Source organism: Cornus florida, unplaced genomic scaffold (assembly GCF_030987335.1).
Source record: "Cornus florida cultivar Cherokee Brave unplaced genomic scaffold, ASM3098733v1 CherokeeBrave_3.0.0_Hap2_Chr09, whole genome shotgun sequence".
NCBI lineage: Eukaryota > Viridiplantae > Streptophyta > Magnoliopsida > Cornales > Cornaceae > Cornus > Cornus florida.
The window spans coordinates 47,752,697-47,776,049 of record NW_026775579.1 but is presented as its reverse complement, the minus strand read 5'-3'; the positions used below and the strand labels follow the sequence as shown (position 1 = coordinate 47,776,049).

At 34.4% G+C, this 23,353-nt stretch overlaps 1 protein-coding gene across 3 annotated transcripts; it reads right to left on the bottom strand.

The window, feature by feature from the left end:
• Positions 1-474: 474 nt before the first annotated feature.
• Positions 475-18,210, bottom strand: LOC132273828 (uncharacterized). 3 transcript variants are annotated; one of them, XM_059774908.1, is made up of 12 exons: positions 18,108-18,210; positions 17,438-17,999; positions 15,364-15,701; positions 12,182-12,259; positions 11,931-12,033; positions 9,646-9,734; positions 8,744-8,855; positions 5,579-5,632; positions 5,440-5,488; positions 1,849-1,949; positions 1,163-1,272; positions 475-1,073 (listed from the first exon to the last, which is right to left on the bottom strand). In XM_059774908.1, the coding sequence occupies exons 2-12, from the start codon at positions 17,846-17,848 to the stop codon at positions 731-733; spliced, it is 1,788 nt and encodes a 595-aa protein (XP_059630891.1). In that variant the 5' UTR covers positions 17,849-17,999; positions 18,108-18,210; the 3' UTR covers positions 475-730. The 3 variants fall into 3 exon arrangements, with proteins under 3 accessions (XP_059630891.1, XP_059630893.1, XP_059630892.1); XM_059774910.1 differs by having other exon boundaries at positions 17,438-17,956; positions 18,108-18,205; XM_059774909.1 differs by lacking the exon at positions 18,108-18,210 and having other exon boundaries at positions 17,438-18,014.
• Between the last annotated feature and the right edge of the window lie 5,143 nt (positions 18,211-23,353).

Below are 23,353 nucleotides of genomic sequence, written 5' to 3'. Positions count from 1 at the left end.
AACCCACCCACTGAGCGAACTTATTACAACACGCCGAATTTATTAAGCAGTGAGAGGTAAGGATCGGCACGTCCCCACTCCCATGGGAAGGAGTGGGGAGCAAACAAAAGGGAGAGAACGAAAGCGGCTGAAGGGTTAGAGAGGCGATTTGTACAGATCTTGAATCCATTCTTTTTGTGTATGAACTAACAAAATAACGTAATGTAATGCTATGTTTGAGAACACCAAATCAACACCTTGCATTTGAAATTAAAGTTTTGCTGTCAATTTTAGTCAAAAAAACCTTATTTAATATCTTGGCCCTAAGGTCTTCTAAGAGAAAATTAAAAGACAAGATATTCCACTGCTCGATTCAAACACAAATTACAATACAAGGGAATTGCTAAACGCTACTACATAATTTCATCTACCAAGCAAAACAAGAAATTTAAATAAAGTAAACAATAAAAAATAAAGAAAATGAGGACGAAGGTATGCTCAAGGAGGAATGTATACCAGCTTCCAACATCACTAAATATTATTGAACATCTCGTAAAGATATGAGAAATAGATACAAAGCAATAGATACAATTCAGAGAGCTTTAAAAAAAAAAAAAAAAAAAGAAATACAAGAGAGATCAAAAGTAAAACTTTGCCTATGTTGTTTTATATATTCCTACTTCTGTTGTGAGCAGCATAATAAAACAAGAACCTCAAAGAACAGAACAATATAAGCCATTCATTTTTTGCCCTAAAGGAAGTTCCGTTGAAAGGATCCCGAAGAAAACCTGGAAGTCAGACCCTGAGACATGTTATCAGCGTCCAATTTTACGCTTTGCCGTCCAGCTGTCAAGTCCTTCTCGCGATCCCAAGGCTTCCATGGATGCTGCCCTTCCCACTCCTCTTTTGTCAGCGGCTCCTGCTTGGATTTTCTTTTTGACCGGCTCCTAGTATCCTCTTGGTGCTTTTCTACCAATGACTTTGATCGTTTCGCTTTGTTGTATTCATCTACCAGTTGTGCATCTGAATTTGCCCTTTTATTGTCTTCTTCTTTCGAAGCTAGTGCTGCAGCCTCATTATAGGCTTCTAAATAACTGTCACATATGAAACCACGCAAGTCACAAAAATCCATTTCCAAAGTCAAGAAAAATATGAACCACATAAAGAATTAAGAACATCCTACTTCATCTTTGCTTTCTGAGATTTGTCTGTAGGGGTATCCGTCCAAGCACTGGTATCACCTCGCCCTTTAGAGGTCCTGCTAAATTTAGTCGTTTGCGAAGTCACACCAGGCTGAGAAGAAGAAACCAACAGGACGTCAAGTTACTGGCGAAAATTACTAGTGTAGAAGTTTTCAGGTCCACTATAAATGAAAATTTTTCAAGGTGTTTTGTTGCTATAACTCATTATGTATCTGTGACCCCTCCAGTTTGAAGGATTGATTTGTACCTTCGAACAAAATAAAAAACAGAAGTAGACAATCCTATTTACAGCAATGGCATATTCATCTTTTGTAGTTCATATCACGGAAGCGCTAACAATTCCATGCAGTTCCTCATGCAGCAATAACAGGTGCTACAAAGCGTGCATGTCAAGTGGAACTTAAGTCTATATTGCAAGTGAAATCACAAAAAATGCATCCATCTGTTTCATATAAATCATGTCCAAGCTTTTAGGTTATACCCACAAGAAAATGCTTCTAAAACCAATAGTTGTGGTAATTTCCATTAAACAAGGTTATGCAACACAATGCGAAACAACCAAAACTTAGGCATGCATAGAGCTTTTTATAATTTTGCTTTCGATTGTTACAGCTTAATTCATATACTTCAGGGGGGGAAGCATGAAAAAGTAAAAAGAGCGCATTACTTTTCTTTCTGGAGGTAATGTCGTCATCCATTCATCTCTCTTTGGTTCCACTTTCACGTCTAATTCTGCCAGCAGCTCATCATCACCCTCCATGGATATACCTGCCAATAGAACAGCTTTCTTCCACATCAACAGGAGTTTTAACAAGTCAAGAAGTATCTACTAAAGTAAGAGAAGACGGCCCCAAGTTCCATAGACTGCAGCAAACTAGTAATAAGCGTTATACTGCTTGCCAAATGAAAATAAATGGTCCAGTAGCTCTGAGAACAACAAACATATTCATTCACTATCCATGTAGATATTGACATCAATGACAGGAATCAGCCACCAAAAGACAATCTCATGTAGTCAACATAACCACATCACAAGAACCTAGAATTACTTCAACACGAGCATGATGACACTTACCTTTGGAAGGAAAATGCCTTGGGCAATAAAAGTGGAAGTAATGCACATAGCACACTATTCTTGTCGTCTGTTAATAAGAGGACGGCTGAGAGAGCAGTGAGGAGTCCTAAGGATTTGGGTAGAGTTTAGAGGGAAGATCTTTCAACTACAATAATGGTGCAGAGGCACTCTTTAAGTGAGCAGTGACAAGTGCTTAAATTTGACATAATAATTAAGGCTATGTTTGCTACGGTGGGAAAGGAAAGAAATGATAACATTAGTTATGAGGGAAAGGAAAGGGAAGGGAAGGATAATTTTAACCCCCTATCGTGTTTGGTTGATTAATAAAGGAAAAGAAAGGAAAGGATAATAATCATGTTTGGGAAAAGAGAAGAAAAGAAAGGAAAGGAAACTATTTTAATAAATTTACTATTATACCCTTTTATATTTTAAAAGATAAATTTAACTATGTAATATAAAAATAATATTTTTAGGGCAAATCATTTTAGCCTCCCCAATCGCCTCCATCTCTATTCTAGTTCTCAACTCTGAACTTGCCCTCTCTCTCTCTGCAATTGCAAACTACAAAATCTACAAGAATCAGAAGTTCAAAACCCATATATTTCAGTTAATCTATCTGTCTGCAAGAATCAAAAGTTCAAAACCTATTACCTATATCAAAACCCATATCGGCATATCATTTCAGATTGTTCAAAAAATCAAAACCCATATCTTTCAGTTTCCATCGCCCGCTGTTCCAGTTTGGGTTCGCCGTTCGCAAGCTTCAGCCGCTGTCTCTCAACTCTCAAGCTTGCCCCCCTCTCTGCAACTGCTAACTTGCACGTATGGGTTTTGTTTTAATTTTTTTCTAAATCAACTAATCAAGGTCTGCAATTCTTGTTTTGCAAACTAAAATCAAGTGTAATCTTGATTTTGTGTAAGGGTAAATTTGGCATCAGAAATAATACATCAAGCCTCTCCTTCCCTTTCTTTCCATTTCCTCCCATTTTTGGGAGGATAAGAAAGTTACTGCTTAAGTCTAGGGATATCCTTCCAAAACCATCCCTTTCCTTTCCTTCCTCTCCAACCATTTATGCCAAACACAATTTTTTAATCACCCTCCATCACCTTTCCTTTCCTTTCCTCCCTTTTCCATTGCACCAAACTGACCCTAAATTAATTGAAGGTCATGGGAAAGAGATCTATTGCTCGTTCATAGGGATCAACTGCAGAGATGTCTACTTTAGAACATTGAAGTTGATTGTAGCTGTCTCCAATATTTCAGTCTTCCCTTGAGTGGCAATTCCAGAGCTCTTAGCTTTCAAGGGTGTAGATGGTGTGGAAAATAGATATACTTTCTTTTTGGAGGAACAAAATCACTTGCATTCAATCTTGCTTGACTAACATCCTTTCTATATTTGCCTTTTTGTTTAAAATTTCAACTACATTTGAATGTGAATTTAAATCACTTGCAACCACTCAGAGTCACAGAAGCACCCTGGACACCATTTGATTAAGTGGAAATGGTTTTGTCCTTAGAATCTTAGGAACAAAGGCATTGGAAAACGGTTGTGGAATTTTCCAAATGAGCAAAACTGACTTTTGACATTGTACAGTTTTTAGGAAAAATTAAGTGTTGCTGCATCCTTGGAAAAGCATTTCTTAGGGATGACTGTATTTTTCCCCCTTAAACTAAATGTGTCAGCACAAATGTGAACATATCTCTCTATTTGGAAATGTTCATTTCACATTCGGCATTACTTCAATTTTCAGAGAGATTTTCAGCAGGCAATGCCATGTGAACATGTCTTGCCACCAATAGTAATACATGAATTATAATTTCCAAAGCTTTTCATCATAAAGAACTAAATTTCAAGTACGTTAATAACTTAATACAATAAAGTTTCACTTAAAATTAATGTAATGGATTTTTTTTTTTTTTTTTTTTTTGATAAGTGAAAAAATTGTCATTAAATGCGCTCAACAGGGGGGCGCTCCCTAAACAGCAAAAGATACCAAAGGCATCACTACAATTTCAAGCTGTCAACGAAGTCCAAAAGATTATCCATCCATAATAAACAATTACGCCCATTGACCCAAAAAAAAGAGGGAATACAAAATGTTGAATTTAAGAGACCTAAGTGGGGACTCCTTGCCATCAACGGATCTTTTGTTCCTCTCACCCCACAAACCCCACTATAAACAAAGTGGAGTTGCCCTCGATGCGTCTCTAACTCGGCTGTCCACTGAACACCCTCTCCAAGCCTCTAACATCTCCACCGTGGACCCTGAGATAGCCCAATCCACACGAAAAATGACCAAGAACATGGACCAAACATCCGTTGCCACAGGGCAATGCAACAAAAGATGGTTGACACACTCACCCGACTTCTTGCACTTGCAACACGAATTTATTGTAATTTGGTTACTGTAATTTGGTGTCTCCTTCTGAGGTTGTCAGAGTGAGAATGCTTCCAAGAGCAGCAGTCCACGTGAAAAAAGCCACCTTCAAGGGGGCTATAGTTGTCCAAACAGTCTTCCAAGGGAAGATACTGCTTGTTAACTCCATAAGGCTATGACAAAATGACCTCACCTCGAACACCCCTCTCGAGGTACCTGTCCACACCATCTCATCCCTACCCACCCCTTCCACCACTTGCCTATAAATCAACCCCATAAAATAAAAATTAATGTAACGGATGTATCTTTAAAAGAAAGGTATTCTCATTCGATCAACTAATTTTCATCCATGGAGACATCATCACGTGTCCAGTTCTGTCCTAAAGAGAAACCAATTTTTCCCCCAAGGAGACATCACCATAATCCAGTTCTGTTCTTAAGAGAAAAGCAAATTAATCTACTCATTCTCTCCTCAGAGAGAACAGAGAAAGAAATGCCAGATAAAAAACATGAGCGGCTAGCGCGAAAGGTTGCTTTACTAATATTAGCATAGTTGGCGCCTTGGCCCTTATTGTTTCTTGCTCATTGGTGCTTTTGTTTTCAGTAAGGGGGGGAGCTTGAAGAAGTAAAGCGAGCCTAGAGTAGCAGCCTATTACGTTTTCAGGCCCCTTTGATATTATATCAGTCAAGCGCTAGCGCTTTCCGCTTAGTAGTAGAAAGTCAAGATTTTCTGCTATCCATAAAATATAGAGAAAGGCGCGCACACATACACATGCGCACAGAGAACTTCAATTAAATACTGACCTTGCAGGCGTCTCCATTGTGCAGCCTCACGTAACACTTTCAACTCTTTCTACACAGGTAAAAACCATTCTGTTAATAATATTGATCATTAAGAAACTACCTCAACGTATACCTACGCGGCTACGCCAATAAAATGTACCTTAAATGCTTCCTGTTCCTCCTTGAGTCTGATTTTATCATCCAGTGCTTTTCGCTATTAAAAAACAGAGTCAGAAAGAAATCCCAAGATCAAACACTTTATTGACTAAAATTCATACAGAGTACAGAACAAATCCTCCAAAAAAAAGTTATATCCATTACAAGAGAAATAGTCTTACCCAAGACTAAAATATGACAAAAAGAAACAACAATCATCGTATGTCTGTACATAGTTAGTCAGCACTTGAACTTATTGAATGAAGTACAATGAAAACGAGCAATGATGCAATATTTCATCAGCGATCCAAATTTAAGGGCAAAAGGTGTGATGCCGCTTAATAACAAGAGAAGGCCTCTTCAATAGAATTAAATTTTGAATGAAAAAAAAAATTAAATTAAATTAAATTAAAAATATATAAATAAATAAATAAAAAATGGCTGATATTTTCATGTTCCAACAAATGAAAATAAATTGAACTGTATTTGATAAATACTAATAGAAGTACAAGTAACTGAAAGCCAAACCGGGTAAAGATCCTAAGGTGTGTCAGAAATTTCCATTGCCACTTCTTTTTGTGTTGTAATATCAGTATTCAGTAATAGAAGTTCAGAACAAGGGAATAATTTGCAGCCCTAGAAAAGCAAATGCAGTTCCTTTGCAAGAACCAGAAGTGATTTAAGGAACCAATTTCCCAAATATAGCATGCCAACTAGTTGCTCCCTTGATCAACCTTTCAATCGGTTCAAGAAATTTATCATAACCATGATTTCAAATTTCATTTCTGAGAGAAATCCAGATGTTGAATTCAGATTTGGGAAGTCCAATCAATATGAATTTGAGTAATTTAAGGTGAGGAAAGCTTGGCCACCAGACTAGACCAAAAACAATTAATTCAGAAAGTGACTGGTTTATATTTCCCCGAGTTGGATGAGAATTCAAACAAGTCAAAGTATTAGTTGAAATAACAAATGAAATAAAATGAATTCCAGAAAAAAAAAAAAAAAAAAAAAAAAAAAAAAAAAAAAAAAAAAAAAAAAAACTTACAAGCATGGTTCTTAAACACCTATGTGATGACCTTGATAAATGATAGCTGCCTATTCATTTCCTAGAGGTCATCCAATACACATCATACACATGATACTAGCTGCATTTTGGTGCTAAATTTTTCAGGAGCCGTACCACTCTAGGCAAATTTTCCATAAGAAATGTTTTAAAAACTTCATAATAAGAGCACTTCTTCTACTTTAAGAGTTACGACAAATGCAACAAACCCAAGAAAAAATCAAGAATCACGACAGAAAAATAAACACACCACACAAAGATTTATACGTGGTTCAGCAACAGCCTACGTCCATGGTTGAGATCCGGCGAAAATCTTCACTATGTGTAAAATCGGAGATTACAAGTTTTCAGCCCCTCACTCTGTTTATGTACAAATTTCAGAGTATCTCCCTTGCACCACTCCAAACCTTAAGCGCCCTTATATATCGGGCTACAAGAGACTAATTAGGGTCCATGACCCATGAGCAAAAGCGGGTCAAAATTTTTCCTTGTGGACAAGCCTTCAACGGGTAATTGGGTTATAAGCGGGTCGCAACGTGACCCGGCACCAAATTCGGGTTACAATAAGTAGTAATACTAATGAGTACAAACCGAAAAGGCAAAAAATTTAATTCCTATACTCATCATAGATCAGATGTCAAATATTTGCAAATAGAGACATTTATCATTTGGAAGATATTTTCATAATTTTATGCACCATTAGATTAAAGATGGTTCTTTCGCCTTATTCTTAGTTTTCAACTTTTCATGGTAGTATCTTCTCATGCTTTTATGCATTTGCTCAATTCATGTATTGGAATGGATCTCCTCTTACTTGTTATGCCATTCTACTTTATCCCAGTACGATTGTTTCTTATTTTAAAATATATAAATAAAAAAAATAAGTGAACCTTTTTGTGTCGTTCTTATAGTCTTTCACAGCAGCACAAGTCCCAAAAAGAAAATGGGACAAGGGTTGCAATGGAGCCTTAACAGCCACCAAGAGTAAATGAAAGAAAAGGCAAAGAATTCAAATAGCTGACCCACGTAATTGGGATACAGGGCTTTGTCCGTTAAGATTAAATTCGAGCAAGAAGTTAACATACTAAAAAAGCATATAGAGGTAACTAATATGTGATAACAATTTATTAAGAGTCAAAAAAAAAAAAAAAAAAAAAAAAAGGAAACACATAAACTCACTCTACTAGCATTGAGAACAACTTCCATTTACCAAAGATATCCATCATAAACATCAGAAAATTATATATATATAGTTAGACAGACAGACAAATAACGGAGAGAAATTTAGTCGTTTCCTAAATTTAAGTTCAATTATTAGAGTTGTTCATTTCTTTTCTTTTCTTTTTTATTATTACTTTTCCATCTTCATACCAAAGGATAAGTCACTAAACATATCTGATATTGTTTATTTTGATAAGAAATTATATCTTATTAGTTTACTTAATACATCTAAACAGATGTAGCTTATGACTTGTGTCAATATTTACATTCCCTAGCAAATAATGGATTTTCATTGCTGAATTATTCAGCAGTGAAATCATTATAAGCAATCAGTTATGTACAAGGAAATTTTTTATAAAAAAAATGTAAGTATGAAAGAAAAGGTTAAAAATTGCATTAGTTTCTAAAACAAGAATAACTTGGCAGTAAGCCTAGTAGGTGATTAAGAGCTAAGCAACATACGATGGCAACCCAGCCAAACCAAGCAAGATATTAAGCTTCACTCTGCAAAAAGATAAGATAAAATAAAATAAAACAAAATACAATAATTCTTGGAATAAAGCATTCAGTGAGTATAAGGATAACTATATCGTGATGGTAATTCAGCACTCAACAAAGTCCAATCTCAACATGATTGCTGGTCAGATGCGAGAATTATGGTTGTGTTGTTCTGCTTCATCCTACACCATATAATCTACTAAAATCTTATCATAACACCAAACTTTAAACAAAGGCAGGTTCTCCAAACAGGAATACATGCATTAACAGTGAATGAGCCATTGGCATTCAAATCAAGAAAGAATAGAACTACGCAGCAAGATCAAGGGCATAGAAAAGCATCTTTAAGTACACTAAGAAACCTTCGCAGTGTATGACATGCACCTTTTCTGGATCTTGTAAATCTTTAAAAGCTTTATTCAATTTGATAAATGCTTGATTAGCTTGGGGATGAGGGCATTTGTCTGGGTGCACCATAAGAGACAGCTTCCAGTACCTAAACAGACAATGAAACGGGAAGCTATAAGGTGAAGAAACAGCTTTAACAAATAGCAAATAAAAGCCATTAATGTAACTTACAAGTTGGCAGCCAAACAGAGACAAAAATAACAATCTAAAAAATAAGCAACTACTAGACAATTAACTGAGATGACTACATTAGACGTTTGGTTCTATGACTCATCTTACTGCACTAGCACAAGAGAAGAAACTTATTGTTTGACTGCAAGTAGCACATCAATGAGTATCGTGCACAACCTTCAAGAGAGAAACATTGCTTCTCAGAATTTCAAAAACATACCTCTGAGAAAATATGCCACGTTTACTATATTTTAACATCCTCAACATTTTTTTTTTTTTTTTTTTTTGTCTTCTTTTTTTTTCGGGATTTGGGGTGGGCGGGGGAGGAGGAGGAGGGGGGGTTACACATTATCAGTTCTACAATCCAAAATACAAAAATCTTCAGGAAAACATGCCAAGGACTAGATTCTGGCTGAATCATTTCCAAATGTCCAGAGGCATGTATCACCGATTATGGTTGAAAGAAATGTTTTAAAAAGATCACCAATCTAGTTGGTCTTTCACACCTAGTTTCTTTTAGTTAGAGGACAGTAAGTAACAACAGGAACTGGAATAATCTTTTCTCTAAAAACTACATAACTCGATGGCAACAGGAAATAAACTCCATGAAGAACTGGTTGGAAACCACCTATGAATAATGTTTACCATACAAATAGAGAGACATTCAGGACAAATATAGAGAATACAAGCTACAATCAACAATTTACCTTTTCTTCATATTGTCAGCTAACATATTTCTGTTCACTCCTAGAACATCATATGGACTGTCAACCTCGACTCCCATTATTCGTGTTACCTGAGCAAATAAACATCGAAAGCTCATAACTTATTGAATTCATACACGATTTAGTTTTTCAGGTACAACTATATAACACACTAACAGAAAAAATAAATTAATTAATTAAATCTCATTTTACAAATTAATGACGTACTACAATTTAAGATAAACACGTAAGCTTCCTATAAAGTAATATTTAGGCCCTGTTTGGGGGAGCTTTCAGTTTTTAAAATTACTTCCACTAAATTGGCTTTGAAGAATGTATTCTAATGAAAGGAATTTAAAACAAAAGGTTGTTCAGTCGGTAAATTTTTTGAAGCTCTTTTAACTATTAACAAAATTTAACTTGACAATTATATCCTTAATAAATCATGAATAATAGTAAAGAGTTGAATTGGAATGTACAAAGAAGGGAAGAAAAAAAAAACCATAATTAAAGTGATGGAGTGAAATTGCCAATGAAGCAACAACCATTAATTGGCATAATAAAACGAAAGAGAGAGATGGCAGCAAAAATATCCCATTTTTATTCTTATTTATAACTATAAATTACTTTAACAGCGAAACGGGTAGCCGTCAACAAAGGGAAAAAAAAATATATATATATATATATATATATATATATATTAGAGAAAAAAAAAGTTATCTAAAATTCTACATAGGGTTGAATTTTGGATGAGGGATCATAAATCTTGGAAAACGAACAAAGAAGATGATACAGAAAGAGAAAGATAAAAGTTTGCAATAAATTCATAAATGGAAATATGTTAAATAATGGACAATATACGAATTTTATATTTATTACTTAAAAAAATGTGTAACTTACTGGAAGTCGATCGGGAAGCATGTTTTATTAGCTTTGGTCAATCGGGCTTCTAAACCACTTATACTTTTTAAAAGTTCGTTTTTAAAAAATTTACCAAACGCTCTCTATTATTGGCAAAGGACTTTTTGAGCTTAGAAGCCCGTTTTGAGACTACAAGAAGCCCAGCCGAACAGGCCCTTAGTAAAACGCCAATATTAAAAGCTTAAATTTCTAGAGTTCTTCCTTCATTATGCAAAAGTTCCCAACTAAATGTAACACTATTATATTTTTATAAGCAACCAAATTGCAACATTTTTAATAGCATATCATCACTATTCAATATATAGGGTATAATAACTGCAATGGCATCTATAAGGGATACACCAATGCAGATAGCCAAAAGCTCAAAGTAAAGTGAGTTAATGACTTCTCATCTTCGTTCAGATTGCCGGAGGAATTTTTCTTTTCCTATTTGAAACTCACACACCCACTTGCCCGTAAGGGGACTTGAAACCTCAACTTTCTACTTTGGAAGGTGAGGAAATACCACTAGACTACAGCCCTTGGTAAGTAAGTACCACTAGATTGCCTGAAAATTTGTCATAGAATTAAGTAAAACATAAAGGAACATAAAAATATTCTTTGTCTTGCATGCAAGAAATTTTTTAGAGTTTCCTATTTTAGCATTAAAATTTACAAAATTGTTTCCACTTTATACATACACACATATATTCTAGTTCATCTGCAATAAAACTCTACAAAGTGAAACAGGAGTAGTTTCTTGCATCTAGCCCCAGAAATAACCAGTTCATGCTCAGTTCCTCGGCAATAAGATAAACAGGAAGCACACAACATATGACAATTGTAGTAGAAATGTTGTATTTAGACTTTCTTCTTAAATGCCATAACTGTTTCGAGACCAATGACATACAAATGGCCATGCCTTGTTACAATTCTTCAATCTAAACTTTGAAATAGAAGAAGATTTCAGTGAGTCATATGCTAAAAGTGTGAATGAAATTAACGACTGCTGGCTGAGATGATACCTAGATGATGAAAAAGATGTTGCATTGGAGATAATCCATAAGATAGAATGCAAAAAGAATATATATCTAGACGTCATCATCAGAAATTTCAGAAATTTTGCATTCGATATTGATCAGGTCATGAACCAGGGAAAAGAATTGACCCAAACAAATGTGGTAAATTTTATGAACATCTAAAAAAAGTAAAAGAAAAAACAACAGATAACAGAAATTTGCAGTGATCTGTATCCACCATTATCTGGAGGTCAATAAAAATTAATAATGTAAAATTTCAAAGCACCTTCAAGAACCAGATAATACATGGATTAGAAAAATATTATTCTCAATTTTAATTAATAGTTTTGAGAAATAAGAGTTAGGAACCTCTTCAAAACGCTCCGCCTCATTCGCTGACTCAGCTTCAATAACCAAAGCAGGTGGTGGAGGTCCAATAAATACTCCAGTGTCTTCCTCTAACTCAGCCTCCCTAGATATTATTATTAGTGAACAAAAACATGGACATATCAATTAGGATTTACATGTCCTATCAAGTTCTGAATTTAATTACAAAATATATGATATGCAAGAAAATTCTAAACACATAAGCACCTCAGAAAATAATTTTTAAAAAATACCTAAGATCAGCTTCTGCTTCTGTTAATTTGGCTGCAGCAGCAAGTAACTCAGCAGATGGCATCTCAGGGCCAATCGTCCTGCAAGAGTCATCAAGTGTTCAACTTAATACGGAGTAGATAGGGAGAAAAGGGCTTTAAAAAGCAAAAAATCCAAAATCATCAAACAACTACATCAACAAATTATAGGAATGGCTACATAATATGGATATATAAATCAAGCACAATATAGTTTTTGAGGTCAAACTTAATTACAATTGGTTGAATATATTCAGCTTCTTCCAGGGAAGGTAAACTGTGGCACAAGGACAATCAACAAGTCCTAGTATTCCGAAAAGGCAAATCTGAGAGTATAGGTGAGTCAAGTTACATCTATTACACTCTTTTTCTTTTCTTTTTTTATAGAAAAGTTGTAAACACTTGATAATGGAAGGGTGACTTGCGATGTGCAGTTTCGTAAATATGCTGAATGACTGGGAGTTTATGGAGGTCTCAGATTTCCTGGCTTTGAATTGTAGGCAGGTGGTGGAGGGTGTGGGTATGGATGAGATGGTGTGGGAGGGATCTTCGAAAGGGGTGTTTGAGGTTAGGTCTTTCTACCAGACTGACGGAGATTCCTCGGCCCACTTTCCCTTGGCAAGCAATTTGGAGGACGAAATCCCCTTTGAAGGTGGCTTTCTTTTCTTGGCTGCCCTTGGAAGTGTCCTAACTCTTGACAACCTCAAAAGGCGACATCAGATTGTGGTTAACTGGTGCTGCATGTGCAAAAAGTTGGGACAATCCGTGAACTATCTGCTGCTCCATTGCCCAGTAGCGAGGGATGTTTGGTCTATGTTCTTGGTGCGTTTGATATGGCTTGGGTTTTTCCAGAAACCATGGTGGACATGTTAGAGGCTTGGAAAGGGTGTAAAATGGAGAGATGAGTTAGAGATGCTTGGAGGGCCACCTTTGTTTATGATGGGGTTTGTGGCACAAGAGGAATAGGAGATCCTTTTGAGTCTTAGGAGTCTCCTATTTGGTCTCTCAAATACAACATACCGTCTTCTTTATTTTTTTTGGGTTCATGGGCGGAATTGTGTATCGATGGACATTCTTTTGGATTTTATGAATAGCTTGAAATTATAGTGTCGCCTTGGACAGCTTTTGTTTGCCCTTGGGAGAGTTCCCCTTTTGGGTGCCTTTAATGAAATCTTACTAATCAATATGACTATATATATATATATATATTATCCAAGAAATCAGCATATAGTCAAAGAACAGAGACAGCTGATGAGGCAACGGTAAATAATCATAATGGTCACTCAACAGGCAAAAGTTAATGGGCTGTTTCTAAATGCAAGATGCGTTGGCACTCAAAAGGCAATGTATAATAATGACATTGTATTAAATAATGTGTCTTGCCTTGCTATTGATAATTTTAAGAATTTTTTTTTCCCTAGTTGGTACTCACGCCCCCTCCTCGAGAGAACGTTTGCACCCAAGAGAAGTCGAACCTTAGACCTGGTGCTTCAAGTGACTTGCCCACTTGAGCCAACCCCTTGGGGGTTTAAAAAATATATATATAATTTTAAGAATTAACAATGGAAATCCAACATTTGATCTACAAACAGAAATACTGATTTTCAAAAAGAGAACATTGAAACTGAGAGTTGCAGCAAGTTAGAACTGAACTATTCAAGACAGATAAAGATGGAACAAACTAAGCTGAGATATGCCTTAACATCACAATGCTCACCCTCAAAATTTGGATACCAAGTACTTTGACTAATTCTATGATCCATAGCTTGAAAAAAAAATGATACTGATGGAATTTAGAAAATAAAAGTAACTGTAAGACAGAAGATATTGGACCCATCAAAATTTCAGCTCTAGATAAATATTACCAAGTTGCTTTTACAAATATCTACATGTTCATACATCACTTTTCAAAACTTAACAATACAACGTAGTGCATTCATGAGCAATGAGCATGAAGAACATACATACTGAGGAATCTGCGGACCGTTACCCAAAGCTCTAATATGTAAGAGTACACACGGTTCAATTAGACCAAAAGAGGGTGAATACGTGTTATGGATATTAATTTGTGGATAACTAATTTTTCAAATTTTCGTTAATCATTATTCAATTTTTAGTTAATTCATTAATCAAATGTCTCAATTGCAATCACGTAAACATAAAGCACTAAATAAATAAAAGTAGAGACATGAGATTTTTATGTGAAAACCCCTAAAAAGTGAAAAATCACTGAACTTTGTCCAGCCATGAACAATGCAACCAAGTTATCCAGATAATGGAACCTCTACAATCCCATAATTATATCTTGACCCAAAGTTACACTAGACTCTCCACCCGAGCTCTTGCATTTGTCAGTCAACAGATCCACTCCCCACGAGATCTGCTTCTCCAAGGTTGTTCTTCAATTTTTCTAGGCTGATTGCTCCTTTTTCTTCTTCTTTTTTATAAGTAGCTGATTGCTCATGTTTGATTACGCTAGGCACTTGAAGAGATATTCAGAGATACCCAATATTCAAATCCTAATACATTTTAAAATTCGGTTTTGGGAGAGTTTCCAAAAAGATGGTTTCACACAGGTATTAACCGAGACAGTGATCGAGTGCCCCTAGCTATGCTTCGATCCATTCAGCATTCAACCGATAGCCATTTTTTGAGTTCCAATCAATCGAGAATTTGGGATCAGAAGTTTCTTGACATCAGTAAAAAAAAAAAAATAAGACATTTGCTAGTCGATCCATCATTCTTCTTTTGCAAAATCCCTTAATAATTCAGTCGAATTCTTTGAAGAAAAAAAATATTATGATTAAAACCCAAGTTATGCAAAACTAAAAAATATTATGATTAAAACCCAAGTTATGCAAAACTGCTTAAAACGTTAGTTTAAGCCTTTTAAAGATCTTACCTAGGTCATAAATGGTCTACATGGTCTCTACTTACCTTATCACATATGTGATCGAGTTTGAGAGTTTTTCAGTATAAGCCTTTTAAGCCTTATATGCTAGAGAGTTGTAGAGATATTCAGAGAACCTATATAAAATAGTTCGGTTTTGAGTTTCCAAAAAGATGGTTTCACACAGATCTCAATCGGGAAATTGAAGGTATAAATAAATCAACAAATTATCTTCATTTGCAGCAATGCCAAAATGAAAATGAATATACATAATTACCTCCTTCTAGGAGCAGCAATATCTTCCACAGGACATGGCATTTCCAAATTACTATCAGTGTCATCCACTCCTTGTCTATCTGTAGTAAGTGGTACAGAATGAATATCATTTGGTGATCCCAAATGGTCAAACTGTTGCTGTTGAGGTTCCATATGAGAGCATATAATGGGTCCAACTACCTCCAAAGTAGGACGAACATTTGAAGGCAGCAAGAAAACTTGGTCACCATTTTCTTTGAGATTTAATGATTGAAAAAGCTTCTTCAGATGCTTAACCAAAGACTTTTCAGATAATCCTTTTATATCAACAGCTTGTCCATCATCAATCATTCGCAGAAGCTATGACAGAAAAACAATTTACAAGAAATAATCAATTGTACATAACTATATATGAACACTTAGTCATGCGAAATGGGTATAGGAAGAAATGAGAAAACAGGGGCATTGAAAATAAAACAAATTCTAAAAATTGATAATTATGGCTTTGGATCCCATAAAATTGGTCATATAGTTAGCCTGGTAATCAAATGTATCAAAAATCATGCTCAGGCTTGACCTAATGTGCATTGCTGGCATGTTAACTTTCTTGAGATGTGGACGCAGACTGGATGCCATAAGGATCACTTAGCAATCATCAACTCAATTATTACAAGCAATAGCAGTAATGTATAAGGTCTACCATTGACAAACTAGCTAATTTATAAATTTTCAACCATGCCAAGTAACAGTAAGAATGGGTAGCACAAGAGGCATCAAAAGAAATGCTAGAAATGGACATTCTAAGTGGTAAGAGTACCATAAGAACCAGGAGAAGTATTTATAGTTCAAATATTGGAAGCTTTGTCTCCTACATGTTGCCTTGAGCATGAAGACTTCTACTCAATTGATCATTCATACAACAAATGTTTTGCCTTATGATGTGGGATTTTAACATCATCAAATAATTTAAACAAGACAACGATAAAACCATTTGAATGATAATGCGGCCCCAACACAAAACCAAGCCTTACGTCAAGTAGAAATCTCCTCCTCCTTCCAAGTGGAATGTTGAGGGTTCAAGTCCTCTTAAAGGCAATAGCGGGTACATGTGTGAGTGACTTACCTATCAAAACAATAATAATTAATGCCCCAACACTATCCCTAATGCCACTATTGTCGTCAAGATGGCCATTCTTTCCCCCCTACTGAATCTACATTCCATCTCTCAAGATATAAGAGCAAACTACTATTTAGCATTTTGAAAATCTTACTCAATGAAATTGCAAGTGTTGTTGACTTGTTTCCTATATTCAACATCCCATTTAAGAACGAATACTATATAAGAACCAATAACTTAGATGTTGTCTGATAACCCAATTCTTCAGTATCGTTTTGATTACCCAATTCAGAACTTAATTCTAAATAGATTCAGCATATTTTAATTCAGTGTGTTTGATAATTCAATAAAGATACGACTCAAAAATAACTTAAAAGTTTAAGTGAGACGGGTCAAAGACTTCACTTATCATTGAACACTTAAAATTCAAAAATATATCGAATAACTTCTTAGTTTAAAGTTATAACTTAAATTTCCAGTAACTAAATTTCAGCTTTTAAAATTTTTAGTACTTATTTCAGTTTTTATCAAACAACACCTTTAGTTCTCACTCATCATAGAATTAGAAACAGAAACCCTAAAAAAATCCAAAATTGACATGCAAGTAAAATATGATCACTGCATTAAGAATATATATTTTCCATCTAACCCAACCAATAAAGAAACAAATGTCAAAAGCACCATCATTGGCAAACAGAGCAAAAGGTGATTGATGCACATTAAAAATTTATTCCTAAATTGATACACAAGAAACAGTGACTTTAGTTCTCACTCTCTCATAGAATTTTTTTTTTTTTTTTGATAAGTCACTCTATCATAGAATTAGAAACAAAAACCCTAACAAAATTTCAAATTTTGACATGTAAGTACAATTTGATAGCTGCATATAACAAATGTACCATCATTGGCAAACAAAGCAAAATGTGATTGATGCACGTTAAACTATAAGTCCTAAATTGATACACACAATAAACAGTACCTGCTCTAAATCACCTTCTACACCAGGAAATTTCTTCAATATATATCGAACTACACCTTCAGGTTCGTTCCGCGGACTCACTGGCTCCAATTTATCACCACTGGCGTCAGATTCGGACTCACCGTCCGACTCTGTGTCCGAATACTTTCTCTTCCCCTCTCGCCGCGACCTCCGATGCTTTTTCTCCCTCTCCTTTCTCTCTCTTCTCTTCCTTTCTCTCCTCTTCTCTCTCTCTCTCCTCGAACTTCCATCGCTCCGGTGGTGCTGACTTCGTCTGCCTCTGTGCCGTTTCGCAGAGGGTTCCACCTCGTCGGAGCTCGGCGGAGACGAAGATGACGGTGAAGGAGTAGTAGTGTCTTCCGAACGTCTTTTCTTCTTGGTTCTATTGCTCCGACTCGAATGGTCTCCCATATGAATGTAGAGAGAGAGAGTACAGGAGATGTAGAGAGAGAAAAATCGGCTCTCTCAGATGTTGGTCTCTTAACACTAGTCCGAGAAAATCTGTTCCTAGCTGTAAGCCTGTTTGGACCTTAGGGTCAGTTTGGTGCAATGGAAATTCACCCTTACACAAAATCAAAGAATACAATTTATTTTAGTTTGCAAAACAAGAATTACAGACCTTGATTTAGTTGATTTAGAAAAAAAAAATTAAAACAAAACCCATACATACAAGTTAGCAGTTGCAGAGAGAGAGAGAGGGGGCCGGGGCAAGCTTGAGAGTTGAGAGACAGCGGCTGAAGCTTGCGAACGGAAAACCCAAACTGGAACAGCGGGCGATGGATACTGAAAGATATGGGTTTTATCACTAAAATAATTGTTTCATATTTTTTATGCATTTGTCACATAAATATTATGCAATTTTTTAGTCCACCTTTTTTTTCATCTTTTATTGGTAATTTTTAATTTAATTCATTTATATTAAAATACTAACATTTCTTTTGCCTATATAATATATATTTCTTTTACTTATCTAGTATATAAGTTAAAGGTATAATATGAATTCAAAAAAAATATAATGTTTTTATCAAATTATTATTTATTTTTATATTACATAATTAAATCCATAAATTTATCTTACTATTATGCATTTTTATCTTAAAAAATATATAATAGTAAATTTATTAAATAGTTTCATTTCCTTTCTTTTTTTCAAACATGATTATTATCCTTTTCTTTCAACCAAACACGATAGGGGTTAAAATTATCATTCTCTTTCCGTTGACTTCCTTCGTAACTAATGTTATCCTTTTTTTTCTTTCCTACTGTACCAAACATAGCCTTAACACTTGTCTAAGAAAATCTGTTCTTAACTATTGCCTGTTTGGACCTTACCAAACACCGTCTAATCTATATTTGGACCACAACTAAGCTCAGTAGAACCCGCATTGGGCTGTTTGCTAATACCAAAGAATAAAATGGGATTAAGGGCCTGTTTTGAAGGAGGTATGATATTGGTATGATATTGGTTTGGGTGTTTTGGTTTTGGTTTCGGGGCCAATATTATGTTGGGAGTGGGCTGATGTGATATTGAATAGTGTTATAACAGATATGAAATTTGGGCAAAAACCCATATCACCAATTTGGTGATATTGGGTGATATGGCACTGTAGCGGTGGATATCAACCCAAAACCAAAACATATCAACCCTTATTTTTTACTGTAGTGGTGATATCAAGTATATAATATCGCATATCAGAAACCTAGCCATTTTTCAGCCTCACTTTCTCTCTCTTCACGCAGCTCTTTGGAGGAGATTTCAATGGCGATCTAAGTGTAGGTAACTCCATACACAACCTCTTCCACCACCGATCTAGCGGAGCTCCTCCACCAACGAGAACAACCATTTTTGCCTCTCATTTCTCTATATTCTTGCAGGTCGGTTGAGGCGATTTCATTTACGCCTCTCATTTCTCTCTATTCTCACATATCGAGGTTGGTAGACCATAGATCAATCCTTTTTGTCTGCAAATCTTTCAAAAACAAATACTAATTTCATCTCGGGCTCGGCTTTCCTATCATTTCTCTCTATTCTCTAAAACCCTAGCTCGGTGGCTAGCAAATCGAAAGTATTTCTTTAATTTTACATAATTACTAGTAGATGATTTTTGCCTTTATGAGCCAAACCCATCCAAACCCATCAATTCTCTGAATTGTTTTTTAATTTTTTATTTCTATATAACCTATGACTGAAATAATATAGATGATCTATGACTGAAATAATTTCTATATAACCTATGACTGAATTGTTTTTTAATTTTTAATTTATATTTTTAATTCTTATATAATGTAGATGATCTGTGTATATATAATATATATATATATATATATATATATATATATATATATAGAGAGAGAGAGAGAGAAATATGCCAACTTTATAAAACAACAACTATTGTACCTATACGTATATTCATCTGAGTAATCAAATTGATGAGCTTTTTGAGGCTTATCCAACTTTCTCATAACAATTACTATTGTACATTTGTGTGACTAAATAATTATTTTTTTAGCATACTTGGAATATACAATATTATGTCAAATTATTTGGTTCATTCCACTTCAAGGCTTCCTTCCATATTTTTATGTGATTTTAGTTTATAATTTAGATATTGATCATTCATATATTTCACGTGTAACCATTCTATTATGGATTTTGCTTCATTAATTTTGAATAATTCCGCATTTTATGATTTTTTGGTGATGGTTAATCTTATCACAAATTGCTACAAAATGTTTTTGTCAGTGGAAACTCTCTTAGTTCTATCATTGATGGGCATCATTAAATACCCTTTGATTGACAAACACTGTGTGTAGTAGCATTGAATTATCACTTTAAAATTAGAATTGTATAAACAATTTACTAAAGTGTTAAATTTACTTAATAATAATCAAATGGACATGAACAATGACAATGTTGAACAATACCCATCAAGAGACATTCATTCTCTTGATGGTGAGAATGGTGAGGACGTTGTAGTTATGGAACAAACCGATGCCGCTGTTTGGTGTGATGCCCATTAAAAGAAATTCATGCTCTTGATGGAAGAAGAGGTTGGAAAAGGAAATCGTATAAACACGACTTTTAATGCAATTTGGTGGACGCATATTGTGGATACAATGTTGATGAAAACTGGAAAGAAGTATACGAAGAACTAATGTAGACAAAAATTCAACATAATTAGAGCATTGTACAAAGATTGCAAACAAATATTATTTAAGACTGGTGTAGGGTATAACAGTGAGACAGGGATGGTTGTGTTGGAAGCTGAAAAATGGGTTTGATTGTGCAAGGTTAGTATTTCAATACGTGTCTATTTACCATACATAAAGTTAGTAATTAGTGATTTAGTATTAAAAGGGTTTGATGAACAATAATTGTAAGCTAATAACGTGCAGGTTCTCAAGTATGGCAAAAGAATAAAAAAAAACAGGGGTGTAAGAATTATAAGCATATGGTAAGGTTTTTTGGGGGATACACATGCTTCTGGTAAGCATGTTCATCCTTATATAAAAGCACCCAAACTTCACCAAGTGGCAACACATGAAGCTGCAATTCATAACATTGAGGGCAATGCGGACATGACTGATGTAGAACGACCTATTGTAGAAGGACCTATTGACTTCAGTCCTACTCCCAAACCTGTAAGTAAGAAACCTAAGAAAGAAAATTTTTCCTCCATAATTTCTCAAGTGATGGCATGTTTAACTGATATTGAGAACACGAAAGCCGATCGAATTGTCAAAGCCATAACAGAATCATCTTCTAGTTGTCCACCATCTCGTGTTAAAGAAATGCCTGAAGTTCAATCTCCCAATAAAAAAGGAAAAAAAATGGATCCCCAGCTTGAGGAGTGCCTTAGGATCGTCAACACATTAGTGGGGATTGATGATGCCCATTATGCTAAGATCATAAGGATGTTTGGTGAGGACAAGGTGTGGAGGGACATATTTTTTCAAATTCCTGATGACAGAAAGGTTGGATGGGTAATGAATCAGCCTTTGTGATATGTTTGCTATCTTACTTTTATGTATTTTTGGATGACTGTTTTATAACTCCTTTTACATTATTATTGAATGACTGTATTTAATTTCTTTATCTATTACTTCTACATTATTGTTGGATGACTGTATTTAATTCCTATATCCACTGTTTTTACATTAATGCTGAATGACTGTATTTATGTTCTATATATATTACTTTTACATTATTGCTGGATAATTATATTATTTGCTATGTATTTTTATCCTTTTTGTATTATTGCTGAATAAATATATTATTTGCATTATATTTTTTCATTTTCCTTATATCATTGTGTTGTTTAATTTTCATTACAATAACTATTTATGTTTATTCTTAAATAGGATAGTAGATATGGATATAAGGACAATATTAACCATATATGATGATGAGGAGGAGGAGGAAATTCTTGTATTGATCGCAGTCGTATATAAATACTATCATAAACATTTTTATAGGCAACGTTGTAGGGATTCCATGTTACAAGAAGAAGATTACATATTCGAGATTTTAAATGAACATGAAGATAGGTGTTATGAAAATTTTCGGATGTACTCCAATACCTTTAGGGCTTTGTGTCGTGAGTTGAAATTGTTAGGATTGAAAGATTCTACATTTGTAACAGTAGAAGAACAAGTTACAATTTTCCTACTTACCGTGTCTCACAATGAAAGGAATCGTGTCATTGCTGAAAGATTCCAACACTCTACATCCACAATTTCATATCACTTTCATGCTGTCTTAAAGTTAATTTGTGAGTTAGGGACTAAGGGCTTGTTTGGTACATAAGAATAGAATGAGATAAGAATGGAATGCAAGTGGGAATAGAATGGGAATGATGTAGGAATAAAATGATCATTCTCAATCCACTGTTTGGATACAAACAGATAATGGAATAACCATTCTCATTCCTATGTTTGGTTAGATTAAATAAAAAGTTGGAATGGAATGATTTATAAATTGGTTTCTCTAAATTACCCTTACTTATAATATATCAATTATATTAAAATAAAATGACATATTCTTATTATATAATAAAATTAGCTTATACCAATTAATGCATTTTTATAAAATGCATATATATATATATATATATATATATATATATATACAATTATCTTATAATGTGTAATGTTTTTTTTTAAAAAAAAAAAATTATTTTATAAAATGATAGACAAATGTATCAGCTGCTTGCCATAGTATCAAAGATGTAACAAATATTTGTTAAAAATGATCTAATATAGGTTTAAAAGAATACTATTACTTGAATTTACACATTTGCATCACATGCTTGCCAAGAAAATAGAAATAATCAAACCAAGACACCATACTTGGCCTACAATAATAGAAACATTAAAAGGACCCAATAAAGTATTACAAGCTGAAAGATTTGTGATTTTAATTACAAAAACAGATTGATCATTCACAAACCATATTATAGGAGTTACATAAACATAAAAAAAAAACTACATAGTTCATCCAGATCATATTCAAAAGTAAACTTAATAAGAGTTATATAAATATCCAAAGACCACAGTTACTACTTGTTCATCCAAAAACCATATCCAAAAGTTTAACTAGTATTTAAATAACTACTTCCTTAACCCATGCTTCCTTCTCCTCATCTTTAATTGTAAAAAAAATATCCAGCAAGTCATGGTCACGAGCAAGTTTAGCAGTTGCTTTATGTCACTCAACCATGCTAAAACCGAATATTTTCTTCAGTTCTTCATTTAGCTTGAGTTTCATATCTTTAATTGATGCATCTTCAATTGCTCTACTAATGCGTTCACTAGATGAATCCATCTTATAGCTAATGAAACTTGATGAACTCTTTACCACTTCTAATATCATTTTTTCACCATTTTGGCTTCTCTTCTTTCTTTTCTTTTTAGAAC

What these genes read in the sequence shown, in the direction of transcription:
- LOC132273828 (XM_059774908.1), bottom strand. Translation starts at nt 17,848, where the DNA reads ATGGGAGACCATTCGAGTCGGAGCAATAGAACCAAGAAGAAAAGACGT. An exon ending in GAAGCAGAAGCTGATCTTAG is followed by an intron (nt 12,034 to 12,181) that starts GTATTTTTTAAA and finishes AATAATATCTAG; the next exon opens with GGAGGCTGAGTTAGAGGAAG. An exon ending in CATTACCTCCAGAAAGAAAA is followed by an intron (nt 1,273 to 1,848) that starts GTAATGCGCTCT and finishes TCTTCTTCTCAG; the next exon opens with CCTGGTGTGACTTCGCAAAC.